This window comes from Tetranychus urticae, chromosome 2, assembly GCF_039701765.1.
Source record: "Tetranychus urticae isolate SD_2017Ah chromosome 2, NJAU_TeUrti_SD_1.0, whole genome shotgun sequence".
Lineage (NCBI taxonomy): Eukaryota > Metazoa > Arthropoda > Arachnida > Trombidiformes > Tetranychidae > Tetranychus > Tetranychus urticae.
Genome location: NC_142959.1, coordinates 2419031 through 2446619, shown reverse-complemented (window position 1 = coordinate 2446619; position 27589 = coordinate 2419031). Strand labels below are relative to the sequence as shown.

At 33.2% G+C, this 27589-nt stretch overlaps 4 protein-coding genes and 1 long non-coding RNA gene across 8 annotated transcripts; 4 read left to right on the top strand and 1 right to left on the bottom strand.

The window, feature by feature from the left end:
- The first annotated feature begins 413 nt into the window (after nucleotides 1–413).
- Dhx15 (DEAH-box helicase 15) lies at nucleotides 414–4473 on the top strand. Its single transcript, XM_015931004.3, has 8 exons — nucleotides 414–591; nucleotides 695–1059; nucleotides 1530–2050; nucleotides 2134–2839; nucleotides 2923–3045; nucleotides 3104–3294; nucleotides 3362–3531; nucleotides 3638–4473. Exons 1-8 carry the CDS (start codon nucleotides 545–547, stop codon nucleotides 3753–3755), a joined length of 2241 nt encoding a protein of 746 aa, XP_015786490.2. The 5' UTR covers nucleotides 414–544; the 3' UTR covers nucleotides 3756–4473.
- Nucleotides 4474–6733: 2260 nt separating this feature from the next.
- Nucleotides 6734–7645, bottom strand: LOC107363679 (uncharacterized). Of its 2 annotated transcripts, none has more exons than XR_016198622.1 (4): nucleotides 7519–7645; nucleotides 7400–7447; nucleotides 7206–7312; nucleotides 6734–7111 (listed from the first exon to the last, which is right to left on the bottom strand). It is a non-coding gene; the product is annotated as an uncharacterized LOC107363679 (long non-coding RNA). The 2 variants fall into 2 exon arrangements; XR_016198621.1 differs by having other exon boundaries at nucleotides 7400–7468; nucleotides 7519–7644.
- A 1172-nt stretch (nucleotides 7646–8817) lies between these two features.
- Nucleotides 8818–17168, top strand: LOC107363678 (uncharacterized). Of its 3 annotated transcripts, XM_015930945.3 has the most exons (4): nucleotides 8820–9111; nucleotides 9335–9802; nucleotides 9911–10122; nucleotides 13811–17168. In XM_015930945.3, exons 3-4 carry the CDS (start codon nucleotides 10014–10016, stop codon nucleotides 16573–16575), a joined length of 2874 nt encoding a protein of 957 aa, XP_015786431.2. In that variant the 5' UTR covers nucleotides 8820–9111; nucleotides 9335–9802; nucleotides 9911–10013; the 3' UTR covers nucleotides 16576–17168. The 3 variants fall into 3 exon arrangements, with proteins under 3 accessions (XP_025016856.2, XP_015786431.2, XP_015786432.2); XM_025161088.2 differs by lacking the exon at nucleotides 9335–9802 and having other exon boundaries at nucleotides 8818–9111; XM_015930946.3 differs by lacking the exons at nucleotides 8820–9111; nucleotides 9335–9802; nucleotides 9911–10122 and adding an exon at nucleotides 13379–13578.
- Nucleotides 17169–17921: 753 nt separating this feature from the next.
- LOC107363629 (uncharacterized) lies at nucleotides 17922–25963 on the top strand. The gene is made up of 4 exons (XM_089268428.1): nucleotides 17922–20046; nucleotides 20152–20213; nucleotides 23549–25640; nucleotides 25750–25963. Exons 1-4 carry the CDS (start codon nucleotides 18001–18003, stop codon nucleotides 25816–25818), a joined length of 4269 nt encoding a protein of 1422 aa, XP_089124554.1. The 5' UTR covers nucleotides 17922–18000; the 3' UTR covers nucleotides 25819–25963.
- LOC107363631 (electrogenic aspartate/glutamate antiporter SLC25A13, mitochondrial) lies at nucleotides 20938–22798 on the top strand. Its single transcript, XM_015930884.3, has 4 exons — nucleotides 20938–21443; nucleotides 21568–21702; nucleotides 21778–21916; nucleotides 21985–22798. The coding sequence occupies exons 1-4, from the start codon at nucleotides 21048–21050 to the stop codon at nucleotides 22215–22217; spliced, it is 903 nt and encodes a 300-aa protein (XP_015786370.1). The 5' UTR covers nucleotides 20938–21047; the 3' UTR covers nucleotides 22218–22798.
- Nucleotides 25964–27589: the final 1626 nt, after the last annotated feature.

The following is a 27589-nucleotide window of genomic DNA, read 5'->3' as shown; positions in this document are numbered from 1 at the left end:
TGTTTAAGCAGTTCTAAGCTTATTTATTCTTGATTTATTGGTGAGGAATTTAACTGATCCAGATTATAAATATTGAATTCCTTCTTTATAACTTATTATTGATAAAACATATTCAGATTTTGAGACATGTAGCTTAAAAATGTTCATCTTAATTGCTGATACTTTGTTGTTTGCTATAAAATGGTATTCTTGACCAAAATTTTAGTGTTTGCTGCTGAGTAAATGATTCTTTGTAAGTATACTCATAATTTTTAAATGCTTCGAGCTGATTGATTGGTTAAATTGGATAATTTATTAATTTAATTTCAAAACATGTACAGAGAGTGATTAAATTTACCGCAAAAAATATTTTAACCGGTTAGCATAGAAACAGTCAGTTTGTTGGTAACTACACATCTGTAAACAAAAAACTTAGTTTTTACCAGACTGTCTGAATGATCTGTTCCAATTTTATATTGTCACTTAATTTAGTCTAGTTAATTATTTTTAAACCATTACTAACTAATTAGCTGTTTTGACTGTTTGACCAATTTAGCATAAAGTCATGTCAAAACGTCATAGGGTAGATTTAGGTGATAGACCCAAGACTAGGTAAGATAAAATGCCATTTTTTCAATTTGATGCAAGTATTTGATTCTAATAATAATCATCAATTTTTATGTTTCTTATAATTTTTTTACTTTATTTACTTAAGGAGATTTGAGGCCGATGATGACCCATCCGCGTACAAAAGTGATTCTAATCCAAGTACTTCTTGGGCCAGCGGAGATGCACCTGGACAAGGTTTGTCTTCATCGATAGCATCAACGTCAACAAATGTAGCATCTTCGACCAAAACTGCTGGAATCAACCCTTTAACTAAATTACCATATTCTCAAAAATATTTTGAATTGTTCCGTAAAAGGATTCAACTTCCTGTATGGGAATATCGAGAGAAGTTTTTCGACCTTCTCGATAAAAATCAAATATTAGTTTTAGTGGGAGAAACTGGTTCTGGAAAAACTACTCAGATACCTCAATGGTGTGTTGAACATCTTCGCGAGAAAAATAAAAAATCAGGTTCGTTTTTTGAAATATTTTATTGTTATAGCGGGATTGGATGTCATGAGAAATTCACTGCATGCATTATCACAACATTTAGAGTAGAGGATAGCTGTCAATAGTTCACTTCTAATCTCTTGCATAACTCTATCTATTCAATCAAATATTACCTATTTAAGTTATCATTATAAATATCATTACACTGGTAGCTGCACTTAACGCAACAAATGGGTCAATTTTTACCATAGTCGCCATCTATTAGATCATTCAATTTTCTTCAAGGTTGACCATTATTTACATACTAATGTCTCTAAAACAATAAAATACCAAAGATGGCGACACCTAAAAATTGCGTTAACTGAAACCCCAATTTGTTGCGTTAAGTGCAGCTACCAGTGTATTCTCTCTTTCTGTTGAGTTGATTAACAAAAATTTTATGCATTCTACTCTCATGGAATTAATATTTGTGCCTATTTTTTACTTTTAAGGAGTCGCATGTACACAACCAAGAAGAGTAGCAGCAATGAGCGTTGCTACGAGAGTTTCTGAAGAAATGGATGTCGTTTTGGGATCAGAAGTTGGTTACAGCGTTCGATTTGAAGATTGCACTAGCAAAAGTACTGTTCTTAAATACATGACAGATGGTATGCTTTTGAGAGAAGCTATGTCAGATCCTTTATTAGAAAATTACAGTATAATTCTTCTTGATGAGGCTCATGAAAGAACATTAGCAACTGATATTTTAATGGGTGTTCTCAAACAAGTCATCACCAAACGAGATGATTTGAAAATTGCTGTTATGAGTGCCACCTTAGATGCCAGCAAATTCCAAAATTATTTTGATAATGCTCCTCTGCTCAATGTACCTGGAAGGACTCATCCTGTGGAAATATTTTATACACCCGAACCAGAAAGAGACTATTTAGAGGCTGCTATAAGAACAACTATTCAAATTCATGTATCAGAAGAAACAGAAGGCGATATTCTGGTTTTCCTTACAGGACAAGAGGTAATTTTCGCTCTTTTTCGTTTCTTCAATTTTTCTTTAACTTGCCTGTATTTTTACCATGATTTTCTTTACCAATTATTTAGGAAATCGAAGAAGCGTGTAAAAGAATCAAACGCGAAGTCGAAAATCTTGGACCAGATGTCGGTGAAATAAAATGCATTCCTTTATATTCAAATCTTCCTCCAGCAATGCAACAGCGTATTTTCGAAGCAGCTCCTCCTAATAAACCTAATGGATTAATTGGCCGTAAGGTTGTAGTGTCGACAAATGTTGCTGAAACTTCTCTTACCATTGACGGAGTTGTATTCGTTATTGATCCTGGATTTGCCAAACAAAAAGTATACAATCCAAGAATTCGTGTTGAGTCACTATTGGTGTCACCAATTTCAAAAGCTTCTGCTCAACAACGAGCTGGTCGAGCAGGTCGAACAAAACCGGGAAAATGTTTCCGCTTATATACGGAAAAGGCTTATAAAACAGAAATGCAGGAAAACACGTATCCAGAAATTTTACGTTCAAATTTGGGCTCTGTGGTATTACAATTAAAAAAACTTGGAATTCATGATCTTGTACATTTTGATTTTATGGATCCACCAGCTCCAGAAACTTTGATGCGTGCATTGGAGCTTCTCAACTATGTTGGTGCTTTAGATGATGAAGGAGAATTGACTGAATTAGGTTCAATAATGGCTGAATTTCCACTAGATCCCCAACTAGCAAAAATGTTGATTGCTTCTTGTGATTTTAATTGTTCCAATGAGGCTTTATCGATAACTGCCATGCTTTCAGGTTTGTTTAATTTGTTATAATTTTCATGATATTTATTCATTTGTTAACAAAAATTTTAAATCAACCGATTCAAATTTTTACAGTGGCTCAATGTTTTGTGCGACCAAACGATCTTAAAAAGGCTGCTGACGAGGCAAAAATGCGTTTTGCTCATATCGATGGTGATCATTTAACACTTCTTAATGTTTATCATGCCTTCAAACAACGTAAGTTTGACTTTTCTCTTCAATCAGAACCATTAATTTCAACTAAATCTATTCACAGACCATGATGATCCTCAATGGTGTTACGAAAACTTTATAAACTACCGATCATTAAAAAGCGCAGATAATGTCCGCCAACAGCTCTCTAGAATTATGGATAGATTTGATTTGAAACGGGTTTCAACTGAATTTACTCATAGAGAATATTACGTGAACATAAGGAAAGCAATTGTTGCAGGATTTTTCATGCAGGTATGTTTATTTGCGTCTTTAATTTTTTAAAAAACTATTCTAATTATTTTTGTCGCTTTCTTTCCAGGCTGCTCATTTAGAAAGAACAGGTCACTATTTGACTGTTAAAGATAACCAAGTTGTTCAACTTCATCCATCAACTTGTCTTGATCACAAGCCAGAATGGGTTATTTACAACGAATTTGTATTAACTACCAAAAATTATATCAGAACTGTAACTGATATCAAACCAGAATGGCAAGTAGAATTATTTTATTGAAATCTTTTTACCAAACAGTTGCAACTTGTACAACTACAAAAATTTCAATGTTATTAATTTAACTTTTATTTTTCAATTTAACAGGCTTATAAGAATAGCACCAAATTATTATGATTTAGATAATTTTCCACCCGGAGATGCAAAACGTCAACTAGAATATATAAAGGCTAAAATGGAGGCAAAGCAATTTCAAGGCTTTTGAATATCTTAACCTTAAGCATAATTTTCTCCTTTTCATTCACCATTTCAATTGAACTTGTGTTGGTTTATCCAAATCAAATTTTGTCCACATTAGACCCAATGACCAAAACCAGTCACTCGGCAACAAATTTTTACATCATCAACTGTAGCTTAATCATTCTGTAAATCGCCCTTTTCCCTCTATTCATCATACAAAGTCTCAACTTAGCATCACTAAAGACCTGTTACTCGCTGAACTGTTCTTTGTCTTCCAAGGATCTCAAGGAGTAAAATGTATCATCAACATTTAGGAAACAATAACATTTTGAGCCATTCATGATATTGGATCATTATTTCTCCTTTTTTGTTACCAGAATATTATCTAAAAAAACTAATTATTTAGTAAACTAACTTATCTATAAATTGTTTATAAACCTCACAAATTTATCACAAATGGTTATATCAAAAGTGAGTATAACATTAACAATAAATATTGTAACTCATGAATTAATCATTGTAATATGAGTTTAATTTCAAGAGAATATCTTAAAATCAATTTAAGTTGATATGCAATTCAAGATCACACCTTTTGCAACACTTTTAACCATCTCGATCAAATTGTCATTCAATATCTTGATTGTAAACGTTAAAGATGATCTTAAACCAAATCTTTTAAACAATTCAAGATGAATATTGATTTTTTAGCTCAACCACACTGAATAAATTTCACTGAACCAAAAGCCTTTTGTTTCCTTGAAATAAGATGATTTTGTCCTTACCAGTTGATCGTTCATTCTGTAACTAACTATTCAATAACATTTGAATGAAGGATTAAACAAAATGAATTAGATATAAAATTAATTACAAAACAATATAAAAGCAATCAGCCCTGTTAATCAACCTTTACCTTCGATGAACGTGACTCTGTTACAAAACAAAACAAGTTCAATCAATATAACGTTCATTGCTCTCATCATCTTCATGTTCAACACCATCAACATGGTTAATAGTAAACAATTAATACAAACACTCACACATATAGATATATTGAAAGGTTAGGATGATTATGATTGATAATACATAATGAGACAAAAGGAGGAAGAAATTAAAACAGAGTAAATTGAATTTCAAGAAAAGTCAACTTGTAGACTCTGTAATTCATGATAATTGGGTTGACAACAATTTTGATTTTGTCGCATTTTTTATTCATCCTTTTCATCATTTATCTTCACTATTCTTTAAATTGTTCATGGTTATTGGATTCACTTGATAAGGATAAACTCATAATCAATGGAGTATGCTAATTACAATCTTAACCAAAGTGTTATGGATGAGATTGTTTTTGTATTTACGCCGTCATTTTCATCATCACCATCTTATTCCCAATAAAGGCTGAAGGTTTAAGCCTTCAGGTTAAAAAAGGTAACAACTCTTTGCGTGCTGTTAACCTATTTTTGGGTAGACTTTTTGGTAAATAATGATAATCTATTTCAACTCAATAATATATTCATCATATTTGTAAAATTGTATAATAAATATCGATTGTTAAATCCAATTTATTTGTTAAAATAAAACTAAAATGTTAACCTTTCCATATTCAAATGAGGCGCCTTTAGCATAAACATTGTGTATAGATTTCAATGGTAAATTTTATGGATGACATTCAATTACAAACAGTGTAACAAAATCCTGAATATCACTTGCTTTTAATCAGTTTATTATTACAATCCAACAAATGACAGTTTATTTAACTGTCAAATATTCCAGTTTAATGATTAAATCTAATAGAAGTGCCAAATTATCCAACGAATTTACTAATTAATGCAACCGATTGTTGATATGTTGAACCAGTTTTGTTTTACTTGTCTTTGTGATTTCAAGTTTGTTAACCTTTCAACACATGGATTTATAATTGCCTAAATTGTTTCCAATTGTGGAACAATCAAAGCTAAAACAAAAGAATTGGAACTATTAAAGAGATCTAATTTGATTAGACTAGCATTAATTATAAGATTGTTTTGTAGTTTTGTTTAGTTTTGCGAGATACCTTTAAAAGAAGGTAATTTTCATTTTTTACATTATCTTTAGTTTATTTATTATTCTACAGTTATTGTTGATGATCATGATGATGATCAAGATTCTGATGATATTTATCAACTGTTTTAAGTTGAGCTGCCATTTTTGTGATCTCAAATGATTAGAGATGAAGATTTGCATTAAGTTTTCGTGTCAAAACCAGCGTCATGGGAAGTAAATGAAAACACCTTTGGTTATTAATGGTTATTTAAGGCTTTGCACCATAAAAGTGAATGATAAAAATGACGATAAAAAGTGATCTTTTTAATAGTAAACGTTATTATTATTATAATTATTGTCAAGAGTAACCGTTGAAGCTGAACAACAAATGCTCATCTTTGCTGTGCTTTACAATGAGGAACAGAAATGAAAAAATCAACTCAAGATCCTGTGAGGTTTGCATGATTAAAATAATGACAACAGTAATGATTACCATTATTTTAATGGTGTTATGCTTATGATTGTAACTGTTAACTTTCGTAATATTGCAAATATTGATGATTCAGCTGTGAATTGGAAGCTCTGATTAAACAAAATTATCGCTTATAACTGATTGGAGTCACTTTAATTGGGTTAATGTTATCATTGTTTTAACCCTTTTCGCTTCATAATCAGCTAATTGATTATTTAAATTCTTGGTTAGTTTATCATCAATTTTCGCACATCTCAAGTCTTAATCAGTTAATCCTGGATCAAAGCTAAAATCTTTTGTTTCAATACAAATTGAATTGAATGAGTCGATTGTTGATTAGCCAACCTGTTAAATGTTTACTGATTGTTGATAGATAGATGAATAAATCTCACCTAAAATTGATTATGCATAACAAATCAAACGTTAACCGTAAACAAAGTTGCTTTTTATAACAGATGAAACTACAAAATCAAATGATGATTTAACCTAATCAACAAATTAATCACTTTCACTTGAATGTTTAACCAGTTTAACATTTAATTGTCTCAATAAAAGGCAAACACATCAAACAAATTGATGGATCATCTCATGTCTGCATATTTAGCATCGGGTTAAGCACAAAACACTGATACAGATTGAAATGTGAGGCTTTTATAATACTTGCATAAAGCCTGAAACAATCAAGATTAAGATTAATCACATTGTCTATTAATAACTTTCAATATAAGTCAAGGTTTCCATCATTCATCACCAGACAATTGACACCAACAGTTTGATTGTAATACTTCTGAAGGCTTCATTTTCCTTTCACCATTTTAACAGCATTGTTGAACATTAGAAACCAAAAGTACAGGCAAGTTGAATTTCCTGATTCAGCAACAATTAGCCAACTGTAATGAATAATTAATACAAAAGAAAGACAGATTTAACCCTTAAAAGCCTTAACAGTTCATGTATAATTAGTTAAATATTAACATTACCAACCTGTTTTTGTTTTAATCATCTTCCAAGAATGGATTATTTCCCAATAAATCTTCAAGATCGTTCCAAGTAACATTCATTAAAGCAATCTTAATCTCAATTTCAATATACTTTCACCAGATAAAATATCAATAATAAAATATAAACAATCTAATTGTGTGTTACAATTAAAGGTTGTTACAACAGATTGAGCTTACCTCTAGTCCATTCCCGTTGATCTTATGTGTAGGTTTCAATGGTTTATACTGATGGTAATACAATGTTGTCTAATAACTTATAAATCAGTTGATCATAAATATGTATAAATTTGACTTACCTAATAATTAACTTCTCATTTTTAGGGTTAAAATTTAATTGTTAAATATTAATAAATTCAAGATAAAGAGAAACAAATTTAGATGAAAGTTAATATTTTTAACTTCATTGGCATCAAAACAAAAACCATTGAAAGTGCTCTTGATTGGTTAATTGAAATCAGCGGGGTTTTTGAATACAATTTGTTTCTTATTTTGGTCAAACAATCAGGAAGAAAACTAATTATGATTAAAGCTAATCATCTTCTCAGTTTACAACACAATATAATTTTCATGAATCGATGTAAATAGCATATCAAAAATTAACTGTAACAAGTTCAATCAAGTTAAGGTATAAATAAATGACCAGAATGGTCAAAGTTTATTGAACAAGAATCAAAATTGGGTTCAAATTTACAGTTAAATGTTAACCTTGGCAGCATTTTTCATTGCCAATTATTTAATCAACTAACACACGTATTGAAATGCAGTAAAGACAATGGCGGATGATCAGAATGTCAATTGTAATTATCGGTCAAAAATGCTTATTCACAATTAAATGTTGATTCGCACGATTAACAAGCCTAATATCGTGAGTTTTTGCAATTCAAACCATCAACTGTGGTTCAAAGGATAACAAGGAATCAACATCGACTGAAGTAAACAAATAATAGCAGGATGATGAGGATGAAGATGAATATCAAGAGGAAAAAGGGGGAAAAAGTAACCTTGATGGGTGGATGAATAGTAATCTTGAATTTGGGTTGATTATTGGATGATTGAATCATTTAATTGTTTTGCTTGACACAGCACAATATGTAAATAGAGTTGACAATTTTTTAACCCATTCAAGTTGAATATTGGCAAAAATGGTCGCCATTATTATTTTGTTCACTACAACAAATAATTATCAATCTAAAAGGATTTGTTGATCTGTTTCACCAATAATCAAGATTCACAATTTAACATCAAGCGATTCAATCAAAATGCCTCACAACACAATCTTGAAATGATTTATTAATTGAAAGAAATACAATTAATTTTAACCTTCAAATAAAGTCAATCAATATTTATTTCAAGTCTAAAAATTGGTTTTCAATGTGACTTTAGTTGACCCTCGAGATACTGTTTTAATGTAACCTAAAGAGTGCAACCTTCAGGTTACCATTTGCCATAACAAGGAGGGTAACTTTCGCGTAGCTTTTAAATGGCTTTTCATCTTTTATTTAATCTCTAAATGCTTGTTTAACTTGATCGGACATTGATTAGACGTAATAAGTGAGAGTAAAACTATAAACTGACCATTGAATGTGAAAATTGTTTCAACGAAATTTGCTCTAAATGAAAGAGAATCAGTGAGATGATAATTATATTAAAGATTAAGATGGTGAAAATGATGATAAAAGATGAGTGTTATGCTTATTGGTTCAGTAACCTGTTCAGTTGAACCGTTTCAGTTTTAAGATGAGAAATCATTTTTGGTGGGCGATTCTCTTCATGGGTTGGATCATCTAACATCTATCATCATCATGATGATCATCATCATCCAAAAATCATCATCCGAAATCATGTCACGAATAGTATCATCCAAGATGAAGAAGCTATCTTTTTTTAAGGTGAGTCTCCACATTGACCAAAACCATACAAGTAAAGCAATTGAAAGCACCTAAAATTTATCATCATCTTCAATTTTTCCTCTTCTTTCCCCATCATCACCATCATCATCATTCTCATCATATTCATCTTCACCATCAACTTTCCACCCACCAAACCCTCCTTTTTACCCTCCCTTCAAACATTATCATTTCTTCCTTCCTCTTCTTGCCTCTTTCCTTACAGTTAGATCTGACAATCAGATGATCATCAGCAGCAAACAACATCATCATTTTCATCATCATCTTCATCTTCACCGTCTTCTCTATTATTATCATTAACTGCCATCGGAAACTGCAGCAACACTTTGATCATTTTGCTGTTGAAAACTGATTGTCACTTCTTGTTTGGCATTGTTTTATTTTGTTTGTTAAATCTCTTGTTTACTTAATCATCTTTTTTTTCACTTCATTTTCACATTTGTTATTAATTGTGCTTCCACTCATTTGGATGGTGTTCAATTCAAATTGTTTCATCTGCAACAACAATTTGACAACAATCAACAATCTTTAATATCCATTGATTTATCGTTGCAACAATTGACATCAATGTTGATCACCAACATGGATCCACACTAACCTACCAAATCAACTTGACCAACTGTTGTTTGTTAACTTAACGGCAAACAACATTAACCCTCACCATAATAATCAGGTAATTTATTAATTTTGTTCAACCAATTTTCACCTTTAACCATCGCAATCACCCAACAGTCTTCAAATGCTAATCCAAATCAAATCAATTGTTCGTTTCATTTTACAGAATAAAAAAAAGAAATACTTTAAAGCTGATTTAAATATATTCATTTACTAATAACAACCTTCAAGATTGTCCTTTATTGTCATCAAATTAACCGTAAATCAACATGTTTTCAAGGCAATTAAACTCATCCTTATTAACACTTCTATTGGTACTGTTAATCAATAACCAAAAGAGTCTGGTCATTTGTTCAAATAATTTCAGCCAAATTCAAGGTAAGAATCCTTTTTTTTCACCAATTTTTTGATACATTCGTTTGATACATTTGTCAATAATCAGTTGATTAAGATGATGTTTCAACAAGCATGATGAAACATGTAATAATTGAGCAAAAACTGAAAACCTTATTAGTTGACATTTGTCAACATAAAGTCAAACAAAACCAGATTGAACCATTTTTTATAAACTCTAATCATTTTGGTTAAGCTTTTTTTACTCTTCCAATCAATCCAATACAAATTGCTATTGTAATCAATTTTACCAGCAAATCAATTGAAACAATTTCAAAATGCAAATGTTTTCATTTTCATCCTTTTCACGGTTAAAGTTGATTGTTTGATCAAGTTGATCCGGTCAATTGAAGCAAAAAACATCATTTCCATTCAATTTACTTTCCATTAACAGTTTACAATGAAACGAAGAAGCGTTAAATTGTGATTTAATAGATTAACATTCAGTGAAATTCAAGTTGAATAACAATCAACTAATCAGTGAAAAGGCCTGAAAAGACAATGAAAATATCAATGTTAGGTTTTAAACTTGAAATTGGGAAAAGAAATTGTTTTCAATGGATTTTTTTCTGGTTAAAACAATTGGAATAATATTTATGAGAAATTGAAAGATATCTTGTAATTAGCTGGCATTGGGTTAATCAACTGTTGGTTTGCTAATGTTGCATCAATTTACCAATTATCATTGTTATGTTGATGATTATTGAGATGATTGTGATGATAATTATGATGATGATTATGATGATTATTGAGATGATTATGAATATCTAACTGTGCGTGTTTTGTGTCATATCTTTAAATTGTTATTGTCTTCATCAGTATTACTGAGGACAAAAATGAAGACGATGTTGACGATCAACATCCAGCTTTGCTCTCATTCATGATTCAGACAAATACACACACTTATTGTCATGGCTGAACAATCATTCCAATCTGATTATGACGATGATTAAAATTATTTCTCAAAGCGGATCAACAGTGGTGACAGTAAAGACGATGATCATCAAGAAGAGTAAAGATCGAAAGCTAATCATTATTGAAACTCATAAAGATTAATGTTTTCATAATCAGATTTGATAGATTCACTTTGATCAAACTGTCGTTCATTCGCAATTTAACACATTTCATCAAAGTTACAGTTTTCAAGAAAAATCAACAGCTAATTGTTGATCTTATTTCAGGTTTACGACAATTTTGGTTAAGATTATCAGATTTAAATGTTCACTTTGAGTTCATCTTCAGATCTTCAATTACAATTTGCAATTCATTTTACAATTTACATTTTTGTCCACTTCGCTTCATCAATTACAATATGATTTACAATAGCAATCAAATGATCGGTAAATTGTTGTAATTGTTACACAAAATGAGTTAATTATCATTTCAGTTTCAAATAAATTATCAACCATTTCGTATTAATTTACACTTTTATTTTGATGGTAAATTTGCATGAATGAATAAATAGCTATTGTTAACTGTTATAATTAGTGGTTAAGAGATGGTGAAAATGGGTTTCTAAAAGTGAATCTATTACAATTAACAGTTTTATTAAATTGTTATCTAATTATGAATTAAAATTTTCTAATTAGTCTCTTGATTTGTTAATAATGTCAATGACACTGAAAAATGGAATCAAATATTCTGGTCATTTCAATATCAAACCTTTAACCAGATTTGGATTGAGCTTCAATTTTAGGTTAACCCAAATTTAGTCAATTTTAGTGTTTACAGTTTCAATTGTAATTTCAATTGCTAATCAATTACAAGATTAACCTTTTAACTTTTAATTGCAAGGCTGGTTAAATTAAAATCATTTGTAACAATATAATGAAGAAGATTAAAAGCTATAATAACATTGTCTTCAGGCGAAGTGATTAACTCAAATTGTATTAAAGATTCAACCAATTAGTTGACTTTTGATTGCTTTATTACAACTACTATTGAAATGATTGTTGATTCAATTGCTGAGTAAATTACTCTGGTATTTGATTGATTTGGACAAGAGTCTGGAGTCGAACCTAAATTAAAAATTTTAACATTCATTGAAACATAATATGATTTAGAAATGAATTGTTATTAATACAATTTTTTGGTTAACACAATCGATGAATGACACAAAAAGTGTCCCTAATTGAGTCCTCAATTGGGTTTCATCTTTAAGTCCTGTTTTCATCAAGTTCAATCTATTTTTTTTCATCACCTTTCCCTTAATTTTCACATTAAAACTGAATGTTACTGTTATAATTTATTAATAACAAATTGAAAGACTGTAAACTAATTAAAATTGAAGGGTTGACCAATTAAGCGTAATAGAGGAACGAGCCTCTTAATAAGCTTACAATCAAAAACTCTGGTTTCAATCAGGACACAATAAAAGGGAGGGAAAAGTTGATAATGAAATTAATCAAGATTAAAGGTTGATTAGAGCAATATTTTTAGATGATGAAGACGGTAAAGTTGGTGACAAACGGTCGACTGAACAAGAAAAGGTTGACTCAAGAGATGACAAAAAGCAACACTAGATTGTAATAACTGAATCTCATCTTGGTTAAAATGTCTGTAGGATAATATTTTTGGCTTTTTTTCTGGACCCTTTTTCAACGTCTAAAAATCACTGTAAATATCATTTACATGACCGAATATATTCATTATGAACTCTTGTTCAACATCGTAATCATCAACAAAGTGATTACTTTTTCCCTCTTACTCATCTCAATTAGAAATGACCTAGAATCAATGTTGCATCAATGTTACTCGTTTTACTAACTGAGGACATCAATTTTAAGGAAGCTCAACTTTTCCGCTTATACGAAGCTAATATTATCTTTATTATTATATATATTTATACACTTTTTTACCTCCAAAAAATCTTTTTCTTGTTCATCTGGTTCGTCATCTTTTACCTCTCTAATCATCATAATCACCGTCATCATCTTACCTTCATGTCATTCCTGTAAATTCACGGAAAATTGGGCTTCAATATGGTTCATCTAAATAGTCATTTAGTTATGACTTTAGGCCACTTCTCAGTGAACCCATCAACCGTACAAGATTGTAGATCACTTTATTACAATAACTTCACCAATATTTTTACTTACACAAGTTAATTAAATGCACAGTTAGGAAAACAATTAATAAAAATGTTTACTTTTAACGATAAACAAAGATAATTATTGGGAAAAAATTATGAATCCAAAAAGTACTATCAATATGTACTCACCAGTATCCATTACTTATCTAGAGTATCTCTTCGTATTTTGATCCACATATTGATAACGATTACTAAAGGATCAACATTTATTGTGAAACTGATGAAATTTAAAGACGGAAATGTTTTAATATTGATTAGGAGTTATACTATAAATAAATGATTATGAATTAAAATACTCTTCCTATAATTGATCGTGGTTATCGCCTTTTCTGGTTGTTTACGATTTTTGGGTAAAGTTGGTCAACCTCTCTCTTGAATTTAAATTAGCAATTAAATTACTTCTTTTTTACGACATGGTTGTTGGTTTAGTTTATGCTCATTTCATTAGTTTTATTGATAATTAATTGTTGTCTTTTGTTGTTTTGTTATTCTTTTTCTTTACATTTTAGCCAGAAAAATTGTTCGATTATTTTACTGATCAATTTTTTGTTTCTTTTTTTCTCTTCCTTTTGGTACCCTTAGGTCAAGCCTCAAATCCACAAATAACATCAACCACCACAACAACCGAATCACCAAGATACATTCCTCAACATCAAGCATACTCAGATGATGCCTCAAGTCATTCACTTTCACCGTTATCCACAGCAAGTCATTCAATTAAAGAATCAAGACGATCATCGCCATTACATTATGGCTCAAGTTTAATATCACCTCGAAATGATTTACTTATGGCTGCAACCTCTAATTCACAACAGCCATTCATGATTCGATCAGGTTTCGGTTTACACTCTGGTGACTTTCATGGTAACGGAGCTTCGAACGGTGGCTCATCAGCTGGACTAACTCTTCATCATCAGTCATCATCACCTCATCATCACCATCATCACTCAAGTTCAGCCAACTTCTACAGCCAACGAGATCTTTCATCAGCTGGTTCAAGTCCCGCCGATTATACAACTTCAGGTGCTGGCTTTCTTTTACCTGATATGCAATCAGAGGCAACTTCAAATCGTCTCTATGATTTGGCTTTGGCAAGCAGTGAAAATGAACGCACTAAAGCTTTATTAACAAGCCGTGTTCGCTCATCAAACGGTTTATCTAGCTCATCAGGTTTATCTGGATCTTCTTCATCTGCTTCTGGCTCTCCATCTTCCGCTTCAGATTTTTCTTCTCTTGATAACGGTCCTGTTTCAGGATCTTCGTCCTCCTCTCAGGCTGAATCAGATCTTGCAAGCTACCTTAAAGCAGCTGCTTCTGAAGCTGCTGCCTCATCAGCTTCTGCACCCACCGCTGGCGGCCCTCAAGATAATGGTAATCCTATGGTATCAAGCTCACATAACCTTGGACGACGAAAGCCACTTTACGCTGAACGAGTTGTTGAAGAGCAACACATATTCGACCCTGCAGTTACAAAGCATTTACTTCAAAAACAACGAGAAAATGAATATGCAGCCAATGCACTTATGGAATCAGGACTTTCAGCTGAATCACCTGCTCCTAGTGAATCTGATTTAGCTCAACAGTTAGCTGCTATGTCTGATTTACATTCCAACCATCCAGGCTCATCTTCCGCTTCTGACTATTTATCATCCGGCCTCTCACTCAACCCAAATTCATTCTCATCTCTCAACGAATACTCAGCTCTCGGAGGAGGTAATGGACCTAACGGTGGTGCCGGTGGTCTTAGAGGTTTCTCTTCCCTTGGTGGACTATCTTCACTCGGCGGTCAGGGTTTAGCTACTTCAGCTTCTTCTCTTCCTTCAATGATTACTCCATATGCATTAGCAGCCGCTAATTCTCTACCTCGAAGTCCTGCAGGTGTACCTGCTGGCGCAATTGTAGGAGCTCCTGGTTCAGCTCCTCCACCAGGAATGAAACTCGCTGGTTATGTAACCATGACAAATCCATCACCACCAATGATGAATCCACAAGTTTCTTCTTCAATGGTCAATCCAATGGCTTTAATGGCTCAAAATATGGGTAACAATGGCGGCGGTCAATCAATGGGTGCTGGTGGACCTGGAATGGGCAATATGGGTGGCGGAATGGGTGGTAGCCCTCAAGCTCAAGCTATGGCACAAATGATGGCACAAGGTATGAGCCAAGGTATGGGTCAAGGAATGGGACAAGGAATGGGCCAAGGAATGGGTCAAGGTATGGGTCAAGGTATGAATCAAGGTGGATTCAACGGACAACAAGGAATGAAGTATCCATTTAACCCAATGGCTTTCGGACCTGGTGCTGCTGGACAGAACCAAGCACTTCAAGCACTTCTTGGTGGAGCTATGGGCCAAGTCGGACAAGCAGCACAAACTGCAGCCACAACAAGTAGTCCAGCATCAGCTAATGCTGGAACAGCTTCAGCTTCAACATCACCAAGTACAAGCTCTTCTTCACAATCAAGGAATCGTTTCTTCAGCCGACTTAACCCACTCAATCTATTCCGAAGATTCAGAATCCGAGGAAACAATGCCGGATCTACATCAACTGAACCCTCCGTTGCTGAAGCAGAAAAACGATCATCAGTAGTTTCTGAATATTACTCAGCTCAAGGACAGCAAAGATTTGGCCGTTATCCATTCCATCAAGTAGGACCACAATACAACCTTTATTCATACGATCATCCTGCCTTTCATCACAGACGTGCTCGACGATCAGTCCAATCATCAACTGATAAATCAAATACACAAATCTTAGCCTCAGAAACATCAACCGATGCTGCCAATCAAAATGATACAGAAACTGCTGAAAATTATTATCCATTTCCAGGAAATTATTTCATGCCAGCTTCAGGACGAATGAGATTCCCAAATAGTGAAGGACGTAGACGAGGATCTCGAAGATATTCCGGTCCAGGTTATTTAAGTTCAGTTGAAAATCGAGGTGTTGGTATTATGGGATCAGGTAACTTTGAAGTTATTAGAGGAGGAATTTTACCTGGAAAGCGCAATTTAAGGCCCCATTCATCAATGGCCAATGTCAATGATAAAGAAAAAGATGATTCAGGTTATTCTGACGACGATGATTCTAATAATAATAGTAATAATAATAACTCAGATGACGATAAATCATCTGTATTTTCTCCTTTAGAGGATGAATTTTTCTCAGCTGGTAGTCCGGGTATCTTGGGATTCCAAGGTTTTAATCACTTTTCTGGTTCATCTTCAGTTTTCAATAATTTATCTGCAAGTCGGCGTAAGTCAGCTGTATTGACTGGTGAAAAAGGTTCCGAAGCTTTAGCGAGTGAAAAATCATCAACAGCAACTGATTTACAAGCCATCTCATGAAGAAGATATCTTTTAAGTTAATTAATTATTAAGATAGTAAAAATTTATTATAAAAGCTTAAGAATATGAAAAAATATGAAAATAAAAATAAACAAAAGAAAATGAAGCAAAAATGTTTGCTCAGTTAAAAGTGAACTTGAAATCACAGAAAAGTTAATCTTGAGCAAAGATTCTTGTTTGAAAACATCAATACACTTTCTGTATCCAAAAATTTTGTCAAAACGCTAATTATCAACCAAAAAGGACTATTGAAAGAGGACAATTGAATATTTAAAGTATTTTTATTGGTGTAAACTCACAACTATCGCAATGATTAACCATTTCTCAATTACCATCCTCGACCAAAAAACAACATCGAAATTTAATCAAATGCAATAAACAACTTAAATCAAACAAGGGGATCAATCTAATAGACTTATCAACAAATGACAACCAAAAAATAGCCACCGTTAATGAACGTTTTTTTTCTTCGTTGGACCAAACTTTTTTTAATTATTAAATATTGGATTTTTTGTCCACTCTTTCCGAAACCAAATTGTTTAACGATTATTGATTAATTGACAATTACAATAAACAATTCAGATCTTTTTTTTGCTAAATTCACACTTTCTTCATTTCCATTTTAATCTAAATGTATGTCTGCAGATCTACTAAGCTTTATGTGCCATAGATTAATACAAACTCTAAGTCACCATCGCATTAATTAGCCTGTCTAAAGTTGATACAATTAATGATAAAGCTGCAAGAACCTAATTACTAGGCTTCATTGAGTATAAGTTCAAGTCTTGAACTTCAGGTCTTGAATTTTTAGGTTGAAGAGCATTATGCTAACAGAAATTGCTCTTCAAATAGCATTAACAAGTAAAAAAGCTAATTTTTCAAGTTGATCATTGTTTAGATGTTAAATATTAATGTATTAATTTGTATTGTTTGATTATCCTCAAATCATTCTCAGCTTTTATCTTTATATCTTCTCATATTCACAAGCATCTCGGCAAGTTTCGAGAGGATGAATGTCAATAATGATGTTTGTAATCAACCCGAGCAAAATGCCATTTTCAAACATCATCTATGTATCTTTTGATTAACAAATTGTATTATTGTGTTTTATGTATTGTATTGAGACCGCAATCGAGAAATATTTATTAAGGAATATTTATCTCTCATCATCGGGATTTTAAAATTCAATAACAGATTCTTTTTAAAAGGCTTTCTCTATCGAATATTTATTTTTTTCTTTTAAAGTGTAAATTATGTTAACGAGATGGCGCTGTGATTAAAAGTAGCGGTAAAAGGTTTAGAATAAAAACTAGCGGTTTTATTGTTGCGAACTTCAGTTAATCTTCTCTTGACTAATTTAACAGTTACCCTTGTTAGCTTTGAGCTTTAATTTTCATTTTTTTTGTGCGCAACAAATATTTCAACATGCCTCACGATTCTTCAAGCAGTTCTGGTTTCTTCGATGATGCATCTTCTGGAGGAGGATGGGGAGATCCTAGTCCAAGTGAAACCAAACATAAATCCAATGGCTCGAAACAAGATTCCGGCGATTCTTGGCCTTCTGGTGGAGATGATGATGGTGGCTCATGGGCTGAAAATACAACTACAACTGAATCTACAACTGATACTTGGGGCTCACAGAGTGGGTCTAATGACCGAGGATCATCTAGAGGTGGTGGTGGCAAAGGTTGCTTCAAGTGCGGTGAAGATGGACATATGTCTCGTGAATGTCCAACAGGAGGTGGATCGTCCAGAGGAGGCGGCGGAAAAGGTTGTTTCAAATGTGGTGAAGACGGGCACATGTCTCGTGAATGTCCTACCGGAGGTGGATCACCTAGAGGTGGTGGTGGTAGCAAAGGCTGCTTCAAGTGCGGTGAAGACGGACATATGTCTCGTGAATGTCCAACAGGAGGATCATCGAATGGAGGTGGAGGCGGCTCAAAAGGTTGCTTCAAGTGCGGTGAGGATGGACACATGTCTCGTGACTGTCCTCAAGAAGGTGAAGGAAATGAAAATCGAAGCAAAGGTTGTCATAAATGTAATAAAGAAGGTCATATGGCTAGAGATTGTACTGAGCCTTCTTTAGATGCTGATGGAAAGCCAAGACCTCCACTCTACAAACCTCCTGATATCGAAGAAGATGACTCTCTATTTGATTCAGTTTCAACTGGAGAAAACTTTAGTCGATTCGATTCAATTCCATGTAATGTAAGTGGACAAGACGTGCCTAAAGAACCAGAGAGATATGAAACCTTTGAAGAGGCCTTCACTAGTGAAACCATTTTGAATGGTCTTAAGCAAACAAAGATTCTAAAACCAACTCCTATCCAGAAATATGGTATGAGAATTGTTATGGCCGGTAGAGATTTAATGGCTTGTGCTCAAACAGGATCTGGTAAAACATTAGCTTTTATTTTACCCATTCTACAAGATTTGTTCAATGATAAGAGTCTACAGACTAATTATGGTCAAACACCTCAGACACCAAGTGCTGTAATTGTCACTCCAACCCGTGAATTAGCAGTTCAAATATATAGAGAATTATATAAGTATAGCAAAGGAAGTATTGTTAAAAGTCAAATTATTTACGGTGGAACTTCAGTTGGTCATCAAAGAGCTAAACTTTCAGAAGGTGTACACATTCTTGTTGGTACAGTTGGACGAATACTCGATTTCTTGGATCGAGATGTTTTTAATTTTTCTAATTTAAAATATTTTGTTTTGGACGAAGCTGATCGAATGATTGACCAAGGTTTTCTCCCAGATGTACGAAAAATGATGGCTCATCCAACAATGCCACCCAAAGAAGCACGACAAACTCTGATGTTTAGTGCCACCTTTGCTGAAGAAATTCAAAGAGTTGCTGGAGAATTTTTGGTTCCAAATTACCTTTTCCTTACCGTTGGTATTCTTGGTGCTGCAAATTCTGATGTTGAACAAAACATCATAAAAGTTGACAAATTCTCCAAGCGTGAAAAATTAGCCGAGATACTTAAAAGTTCCGATGATAATGACAAAACAATGGTCTTTGTTGAAGCAAAGAAAACAGCCGATTTCTTAGCATCATTCTTATCTCAGAACTCATTCAAAGCGACTAGTATCCACGGAGATCGTTTTCAACACCAGAGAGAAAAGGCACTTGCTGATTTGAAAAGTGGCAAATTTCCTATCTTGGTTGCTACATCAGTTGCAGCAAGAGGTTTGGATATCGCAGATGTTAGGCATGTAATAAACTATGATTTGCCTAAAGATATTGATGACTATGTCCATAGAATCGGTCGTACAGGTCGAGTCGGAAATAAGGGTAAAGCAACAAGTTTCTATGATCCTGATGCTGACAAAGCTTTAGCTTCCAAAATCGTAGAAGTTATCGAAAGTGCCTCACAACCTGTTCCTGATTGGCTTAAAGATACTTCCGAAGGCTCAAATGATAATGGTTTTGGATTTGGAGGAAACGTCGACTATAGAGGAGTAAGTAACTTACCGAATGATAATACATTTTTGAACACTTTGACCAAATTTATTAATATTATAATTAACTAATGTCTTAATTTTTTTTATTTGTGTCATCAACAGGGTGCTTCTGCCAATGAAGACAATGGTGCTTCTAAACAGCAAGACAATGCTGATGAGGAAGAGTGGTAATGTTAATTTTGAGCAAAGATTCTTGTTTGAAAACATCAATACACTTTCTGTATCCAAAAATTTACACTAATTATCAACCAAAAAGGACTATTGATAAAGGACAATTGAATATTCAAAGTATTTTTGTTGGTGTGATCTCACAATTATCGCAATAATTTACAATTTCTCAATTATCATCCATGACCAAAAAATGACATCGAAATTTCTATCAAAGCAAATCTTTATAAGACAAATGACAACCGAAAATAAGCCGCTGTTTACTAAACGTTTTTTCTTTGTTGGACCAAACTTTTTTTAATTATAAAATATTAATATATTTTTTGTCCACTCTTTCCGAAAACAAATTGTTTAACGATTTTTGATTAATTAATTGACGATTACAATAAACTATTCAGTTCTTTTTTTTTGCTAAATTCACACTTTCTTCATTTAGATGTTGATCTAAAGTTGGTTTACTTCTGTTGGTCTACAGATCTTGTAAGCTTTGTTCAATAGTTGAATACAAAAATTAAGTCACCATTGCACTAATTACCATTGTTTAATACATGTTTAAGGTTAATCAAATTAATAGTTGTAACAACTACATTGTAGGCTTCATTGAGACTTGAACTTCAAGTCTGGAATTTTCCAGGTTTCAGAGTATTATACTTACAGAAATTGCTCGTAAAATAGCAATAACAAGTAAAGGCTATTTTAAGTCAAGTTTATCATTGTTTCTATGTTAAATATGAATTGTTAATTTGTATAATTTGATTATCCTCAAATCGTTCTCAACTTTTATCTTTGTTTCCCCTCATTTTGTAAATATTCTTGCAAGCCTCGAGAGGATGAATGTCAATAATGATGGATCTAATCAAACCAAACAAAAGACTATTTTCAAACAAGTCGGTGAAAATTCTTACAAATTTTTGCTTGGTTCGATTGCTGGTGCTTGTGGGGTTACTGTTATTTATCCAATTGATCTCGTTAAGACTCGTATGCAAAATCAAAGATTTGCTATGAATGAGTTAGATGGAATGGTTTACAAGAATAGTTTTGATTGTTTCAGGAAAGTATTGGTTAATGAAGGAATTATTGGTTTGTATAGAGGATTGGCCCCTCAGTTTATTGGTGTTTGTCCAGAGAAAGCTATTAAGCTCACTGTTAATGATTTTATGCGCGATAAATTAATGAGTGATTCGGGTAAAATCACTCTTTTAGCTGAAGTCATCTCAGGTTGCACCGTAAGTTTATTTTTAATCTCAATCTGAATCTGATCAGCTGTTAACGTAATATTAGTAAATTTTTTAGCACTTTTAGTCTAGTTTCATATTAATGATGGATTGTTTTTTTGTTTCTTATAATTAGGCTGGAGCTGCTCAAGTGTTCATCACAAATCCCTTAGAAATTGTTAAAATTCGCCTTCAAGTGGCTGGAGAAGAGGGGAAAATACTTAATGCATTTACTGTAATGAAAGAACTTGGACTTAAAAATTTATACAAAGTAATTTCGGATAGTATTTAATAATTGGTAAAATTTCGTGAATTTATGGAGTATTTTTAATACTTTGTTACACAGGGAGCTTCAGCTTGTTATCTCAGGGTTGTTCCCTTCGCTGGTATCTATTTTCCTATTTATGCCAATTGTAAAAAATATTTTGCTTCAGAAGATGGATACAACACGCCTGGATCTTTGATTCTCGCAGCAATCATAGCAAGTAACTAAATTTCTTTCTTACCCACATGAATAGCTTCGATCTTGTCTAAAATACTTTCTATTTTTCAGGTCAACCGCCTGCAGTTCTGCTAACACCAGCCGATGTGATAAAGACAAGGATGCAAGTAACGGCACGTGAAGGTCAAACTTCGTACAACGGACTAATTGATACTATTCGTAAAATTTGGAGAGAAGAAGGCTTCAATGCTTTCTGGAAAGGCGCTGGCACAAGAATGCTTCGAAGTTGCGGCCAATACGGAACAACTATTTTTGCCTATGAAATGCTACAAAGATGGTTTTAGAGTTACAACTCTAATGTTTCGCAAAGTAGATGAGCATTGTTTTATTTATTTCAAAGAGCTTATAGTTCACATTCCTGTGCATCGCCAAATGATTAACTTATAATTGACTTAATTCAAAGGAAATTTAGAAAACCATGAAGTTAGAAAAATATCAGACAATCAATAATTGAGTTTATTAGCTATTACCCTATTTTCTAGTAAATCCAGTCATGTGAATAGGCAACCCGTAGACTCAGTTTACAGTTAACCTACTGTTACTTTATAAATTGGTTACTAATCATCAGATAACTTTGGTTGACCGATAGAAGCCAAAAATCTTTCAAACTTATAAGTTATAAGACACTGTTTATACCCAGAAAAAGGATCAAATTTGGAACTGATCAAAATAATCTTCCAAACATTTACCTATTTTTCTAGATTTGTTTCCTAGCATCTGACGGGTAAAGACTAATGAGTGCAAAAAACTGTCTTCTCTTTTCATAATGTTATTTGTTATAGCTTTACTAATTTATTATGCTTTAATACTATTTATTAGTTGTAAATTAAGATTTAATTATTAAAGTGCTGCAACTTTAATGAAATCTGCTGTTCAAATTATTAACAAAGTCAATCGGTCTAGAGATCAAATCAACCACAACTTCTTTATCACCATATGAATGTGTGTTTACACAAAATTCCGATCTAAACCACTAATTGAGAGATTTGATGAGAAATCCGTAAAATCTGAAAATGAAAATCTCTAAACCTTTTTGCCCGATATTTCCTTTTCTGTTTTAACAGCCTGGTCCAGATTGTGTTGGTTGGTGTCAAGAAAAAAAGTAACTATAGGTGGTAAAAAAATCATGGATTTATGGTGAGGAAAGGCGTTAAAAAGTAAACAAACAATTGTTACATGTATCAACATCATCTATTGAGTTTTGATTAACGATTGTATTGTATTTTGTGCATTGTATTTTCTAGCAGCAATCAAGTAATATTTATCTCTCATAAGTAAATTCAATAACAAATCTGAAATTTAGTACTGATGTGTGATTTCTGATTGAAAGGAAGATTTGGATTAAATTAGTATAAGTTATTTTTATTAAAGTTAATAGAAACTGTTAATAAAATTGGAGAAAAGTTAATTTTGGCCAAAAATTCTTTTTAAAAAAGCTTTCTCTATCGAATATATTTTTTTTCTTTTAAAGTTTCAATTAGGTTACCAAGATGGCGCTGTGATTAAAAGTAGCGGTAAAAGGTTTAGAATAAAAACTAGCGGTTACATCATTGCGAACTTCAGTTGATTGTCTCTTGATCAAATTAACAGTTATCCAAGTTAGCTTAGAGCTTTAATTCCATTTTTTTGTGCGCAATAAATATTTCAACATGCCTCACGATTCTTCAAGCAGTTCTGGTTTCTTCGATGATGCATCTTCTGGAGGAGGATGGGGAGATCCTAGTCCAAGTGAAACCAAACATAAACCCAAGTCCTATGGATCGAAACAAGATTCCGGCGATACTTGGCCTTCTGGTGGAGATGATGATGGTGGCTCATGGGCTGAAAATACAACTACAACTGAATCTGGTACTTGGGGCTCACCAGGTGAGTCTAATGACCGAGGATCATCTAGAGGCGGTGGTGGTGGCAAAGGTTGCTTTAAGTGCGGTGAAGACGGACATATGTCTCGTGAATGTCCAACAGGAGGTGGATCGTCCAGAGGAGGCGGCGGTAAAGGTTGTTTCAAGTGTGGTGAAGACGGGCACATGTCTCGTGAGTGTCCAACAGGAGGTGGATCACCTAGAGGTGGTGGAGGCGGCGGAAGAGGCTGCTTCAAGTGCGGTGAAGACGGGCATATGTCCCGTGACTGTCCATCAGGAGGTGGATCACCACGTGGAGGTGGAGGCGGCGGAAAAGGTTGCTTCAAGTGCGGTGAGGATGGACACATGTCTCGTGACTGTCCTCAAGAAGGTGATGGAAATGAAAATCGAAGCAAAGGTTGCCATAAATGTAATAAAGAAGGTCATATGGCAAGAGATTGTACTGAGCCTTCTTTAGATGCTGATGGAAATCCAAGACCTCCAATCTACAAACCTCCTGATATCGAAGAAGACGACACTTTATTTGATTCAATTTCCACTGGCATAAACTTTGATCGCTTTGATTCTATTCCCTGTAATGTAAGTGGACAAGACGTGCCTAAAGAACCAGAACGATATGAAACATTTGAAGAGGCCTTTACTAGTGAAACCATTTTGAATGGTCTTAAGCAAACAAAGATTCTAAAACCAACTCCTATCCAGAAATATGGTATGAGAATCGTTATGGCCGGTAGAGATTTAATGGCTTGTGCTCAAACAGGATCTGGTAAAACATTAGCTTTTATTTTACCCATTCTACAAGATTTATTCAATGATAAGAGTCTACAGACTAATTATGGTCAAACACCTCAGACACCAAGTGCTGTAATTGTCACTCCGACCCGTGAATTAGCAGTTCAAATATATAGAGAATTATATAAGTATAGCAAAGGAAGTATTGTTAAAAGTCAAATTATTTACGGTGGAACTTCAGTTGGTCATCAAAGAGCTAAACTTTCAGAAGGAGTACACATTCTTGTTGGTACAGTTGGACGAATTCTCGATTTCTTGGATCGAGATGTTTTTAATTTTTCTAATTTAAAATATTTTGTTTTGGACGAAGCTGATCGAATGATTGACCAAGGTTTTCTCCCAGATGTACGAAAAATGATGGCTCATCCAACAATGCCACCCAAAGAAGCACGACAAACTCTCATGTTTAGTGCCACCTTTGCTGAAGAAATTCAAAGAGTTGCTGGAGAATTTTTGGTTCCAAATTACCTTTTCCTTACCGTTGGTATTCTTGGTGCTGCAAATTCTGATGTTGAACAAAACATCATAAAAGTTGACAAATTCTCCAAGCGTGAAAAATTAGCCGAGATACTTAAAAGTTCCGATGATAATGACAAAACAATGGTCTTTGTTGAAGCAAAGAAAACAGCCGATTTCTTAGCATCATTCTTATCTCAGAACTCATTCAAAGCGACTAGTATCCACGGAGATCGTTTCCAATTCCAGAGAGAAAAGGCACTTGCAGATTTAAAGAGTGGAAAGTTCCCTATCTTGGTTGCTACATCAGTTGCAGCAAGAGGTTTGGATATCGCAGATGTTAGGCATGTAATAAACTATGATTTGCCTAAAGATATTGATGACTATGTTCATCGGATCGGTCGTACAGGTCGAGTCGGAAATAAGGGTAAAGCAACAAGTTTTTATGATCCTGATGCTGACAAAGCTTTAGCTTCCAAAATCGTAGAAGTTATCGAAAGTGCTTCACAGCCTGTTCCTGAATGGCTCAAACAAGATTCTTCTGAAGGCTCATATGATAATGGTTTCGGATTAGGCGGAAGCGTCGACTATAGAGGAGTAAGTAACTCACCGAATGAATAATACATTTGTGAATTACACTTTGACCAAATTTATTAATATTATAATTAACTAATGTCTTATTCTCTTCAATTTGTGTCATCAACAGGGAAAAGCCAGTAGTGAAGGCCTTGGTTCTTCTAAACAGCAAGACAATGCCGATGATGAAGAGTGGTAAAGTTAATCGCTAGACACATTCAAGTACCCGCTGCGCTCCTGTTCATTGATTTTTACTTTTGTACTTAAAAAGTTTATTCTGTGTTCTTCTCATTGTTTAAAATTAATTCACATCACCTTTTTGAATCATCATAACCATTTCTATCAAAATTAATAAACATTAAAAATTATGACATTAGATATTTCAAATTCGAACTTGAATTTTTATTTTCTTGTTTTTCACAATTCCATTTCTCAAAGTTTTAATAGTTTGGTCTAATTTTGAGCCTGCCAAATAAAATAACAGATAAATCAGGTCGATCAATTGATACAAAGACTTTGATTACTGAAGAGTTTCTTGGTCTAAGGTATTATTTTCAGCTTGAATCGTGATATCATTTAGACCAATACAATAGTTACACTTTATTGCATCAGTTAGTTAATTGAATAGATAATGAAAGTCATTAGTTCAATCTGTGTATTTAAACAATTAAAATGGGTTCAATAAGAAAGAGTTAGTCATCACCTCTTCACTTTTCATTCGTCATAGATTTACATGTAATCGCTATCTCTGACTTTCTAGTTGCTTTGCTCAATTTACAATATTCATACCATTATTGACAAAACATTGTGAGACAAAACTAAAAGATCGCATTTCCAACATCGTGAAAAAAATTTCGCATACTTGTGTGAAATCTTGATTATCATTTTGCAGGCTAAACATTCATGTGTCCAACTGGCCAAAAGTTGCTCCAATTATTAAACTAAATTGTCAGATGTCAAAACTATCATAGTTTGTTGCAAAAAAAGCTTTTAAATGATGCGTCCGTGAATTGTTTGCTCAATGAGGTAAGGCGTTAATTTTGCGTGATCTTCAGATTCACACTTAACTAAACAATAATGATATCGGTTTTTATTAAGAATAACAAAGTCCATTAAGCGACTCATTAAAAACTCCATAAAATAACTGCAATCTCAATCTAATTTTGAAATTACAAATAGCAATAGATATTGTTAAAAATAAGCTTTCTTTATCCCATTGATTTATGAACCACTCAAAACTTTCGAGACTTAATTCATGCAATTGTTATGCTATCAATTCTGTCTATATTTGAATTCAATAATCTAATGAATATATATTTTCATTCAGACTAATTAAGCAACTTCTCATTCTCTAATAATTCTTGCTTAATAAATCAAATTATTTGATTATTTTAAACTAGAATAAATTCAAAATTCTAAGATTAGTTTAAAGAAGCCGAAAATTTTCTATTCTTTTACTGGAAATGGAAATTTTTCTAACAAGTTAGAATTTCAAATTAGCCGGTTGATTATTGGATAAGAAAAGTTTATCCAGTTTCCAGAGATGGCGTTAGCCCGCCTGAGTTATTGATTTTGCACGAGATTTGATTAATTCAAATAATGATTGTCCTTTAATTTGTGTAAGGTGTCGCAAGGAATATTTGTCATCTCCCGATTGTTAGTGAAATTCAATTTTTCGGGATCCTTGAGGCAATCCAGTTAGAGCTTTAAATAATTTTTCCTTTGGTAAATTTGTTGAGAAGTGTTATTTTATAAATTGTCGTCTGTATTTTTGCCGGGAAAATGGTTCATAGCCTTCGCCACATGTTGAAATCGAAAGGGCCAAGTTTCGCTAAGAGAGTTGGTTATCCTTCAAACATTAAACTGCAAACACCTGGAGAATTGTTAATCTGTGTGAAGTGGGTTTTACGAAACTTAATTGATAAATTTGATGACCCGGAGATCAACAAATGTGAATGGTATGATTTTAT

Bases quoted from the DNA above. Each gene is read 5' to 3' on its own strand.
- Dhx15 (XM_015931004.3), top strand. From the start codon at position 545: ATGTCAAAACGTCATAGGGTAGATTTAGGTGATAGACCCAAGACTAG. The intron at 1,060-1,529 runs GTTCGTTTTTTG...TTTACTTTTAAG, and splicing joins CGAGAAAAATAAAAAATCAG to GAGTCGCATGTACACAACCA. The intron at 3,046-3,103 runs GTAAGTTTGACT...ATCTATTCACAG, and splicing joins TTATCATGCCTTCAAACAAC to ACCATGATGATCCTCAATGG.
- LOC107363678 (XM_025161088.2), top strand. From the start codon at position 10,014: ATGTTTTCAAGGCAATTAAACTCATCCTTATTAACACTTCTATTGGTA. The intron at 10,123-13,810 runs GTAAGAATCCTT...TGGTACCCTTAG, and splicing joins TAATTTCAGCCAAATTCAAG to GTCAAGCCTCAAATCCACAA.
- LOC107363629 (XM_089268428.1), top strand. From the start codon at position 18,001: ATGCCTCACGATTCTTCAAGCAGTTCTGGTTTCTTCGATGATGCATCT. The intron at 20,047-20,151 runs GTAAGTAACTTA...TGTCATCAACAG, and splicing joins GAAACGTCGACTATAGAGGA to GGTGCTTCTGCCAATGAAGA. The intron at 25,641-25,749 runs GTAAGTAACTCA...TGTCATCAACAG, and splicing joins GAAGCGTCGACTATAGAGGA to GGAAAAGCCAGTAGTGAAGG.
- LOC107363631 (XM_015930884.3), top strand. From the start codon at position 21,048: ATGAATGTCAATAATGATGGATCTAATCAAACCAAACAAAAGACTATT. The intron at 21,444-21,567 runs GTAAGTTTATTT...TCTTATAATTAG, and splicing joins AAGTCATCTCAGGTTGCACC to GCTGGAGCTGCTCAAGTGTT. The intron at 21,917-21,984 runs GTAACTAAATTT...TCTATTTTTCAG, and splicing joins TCTCGCAGCAATCATAGCAA to GTCAACCGCCTGCAGTTCTG.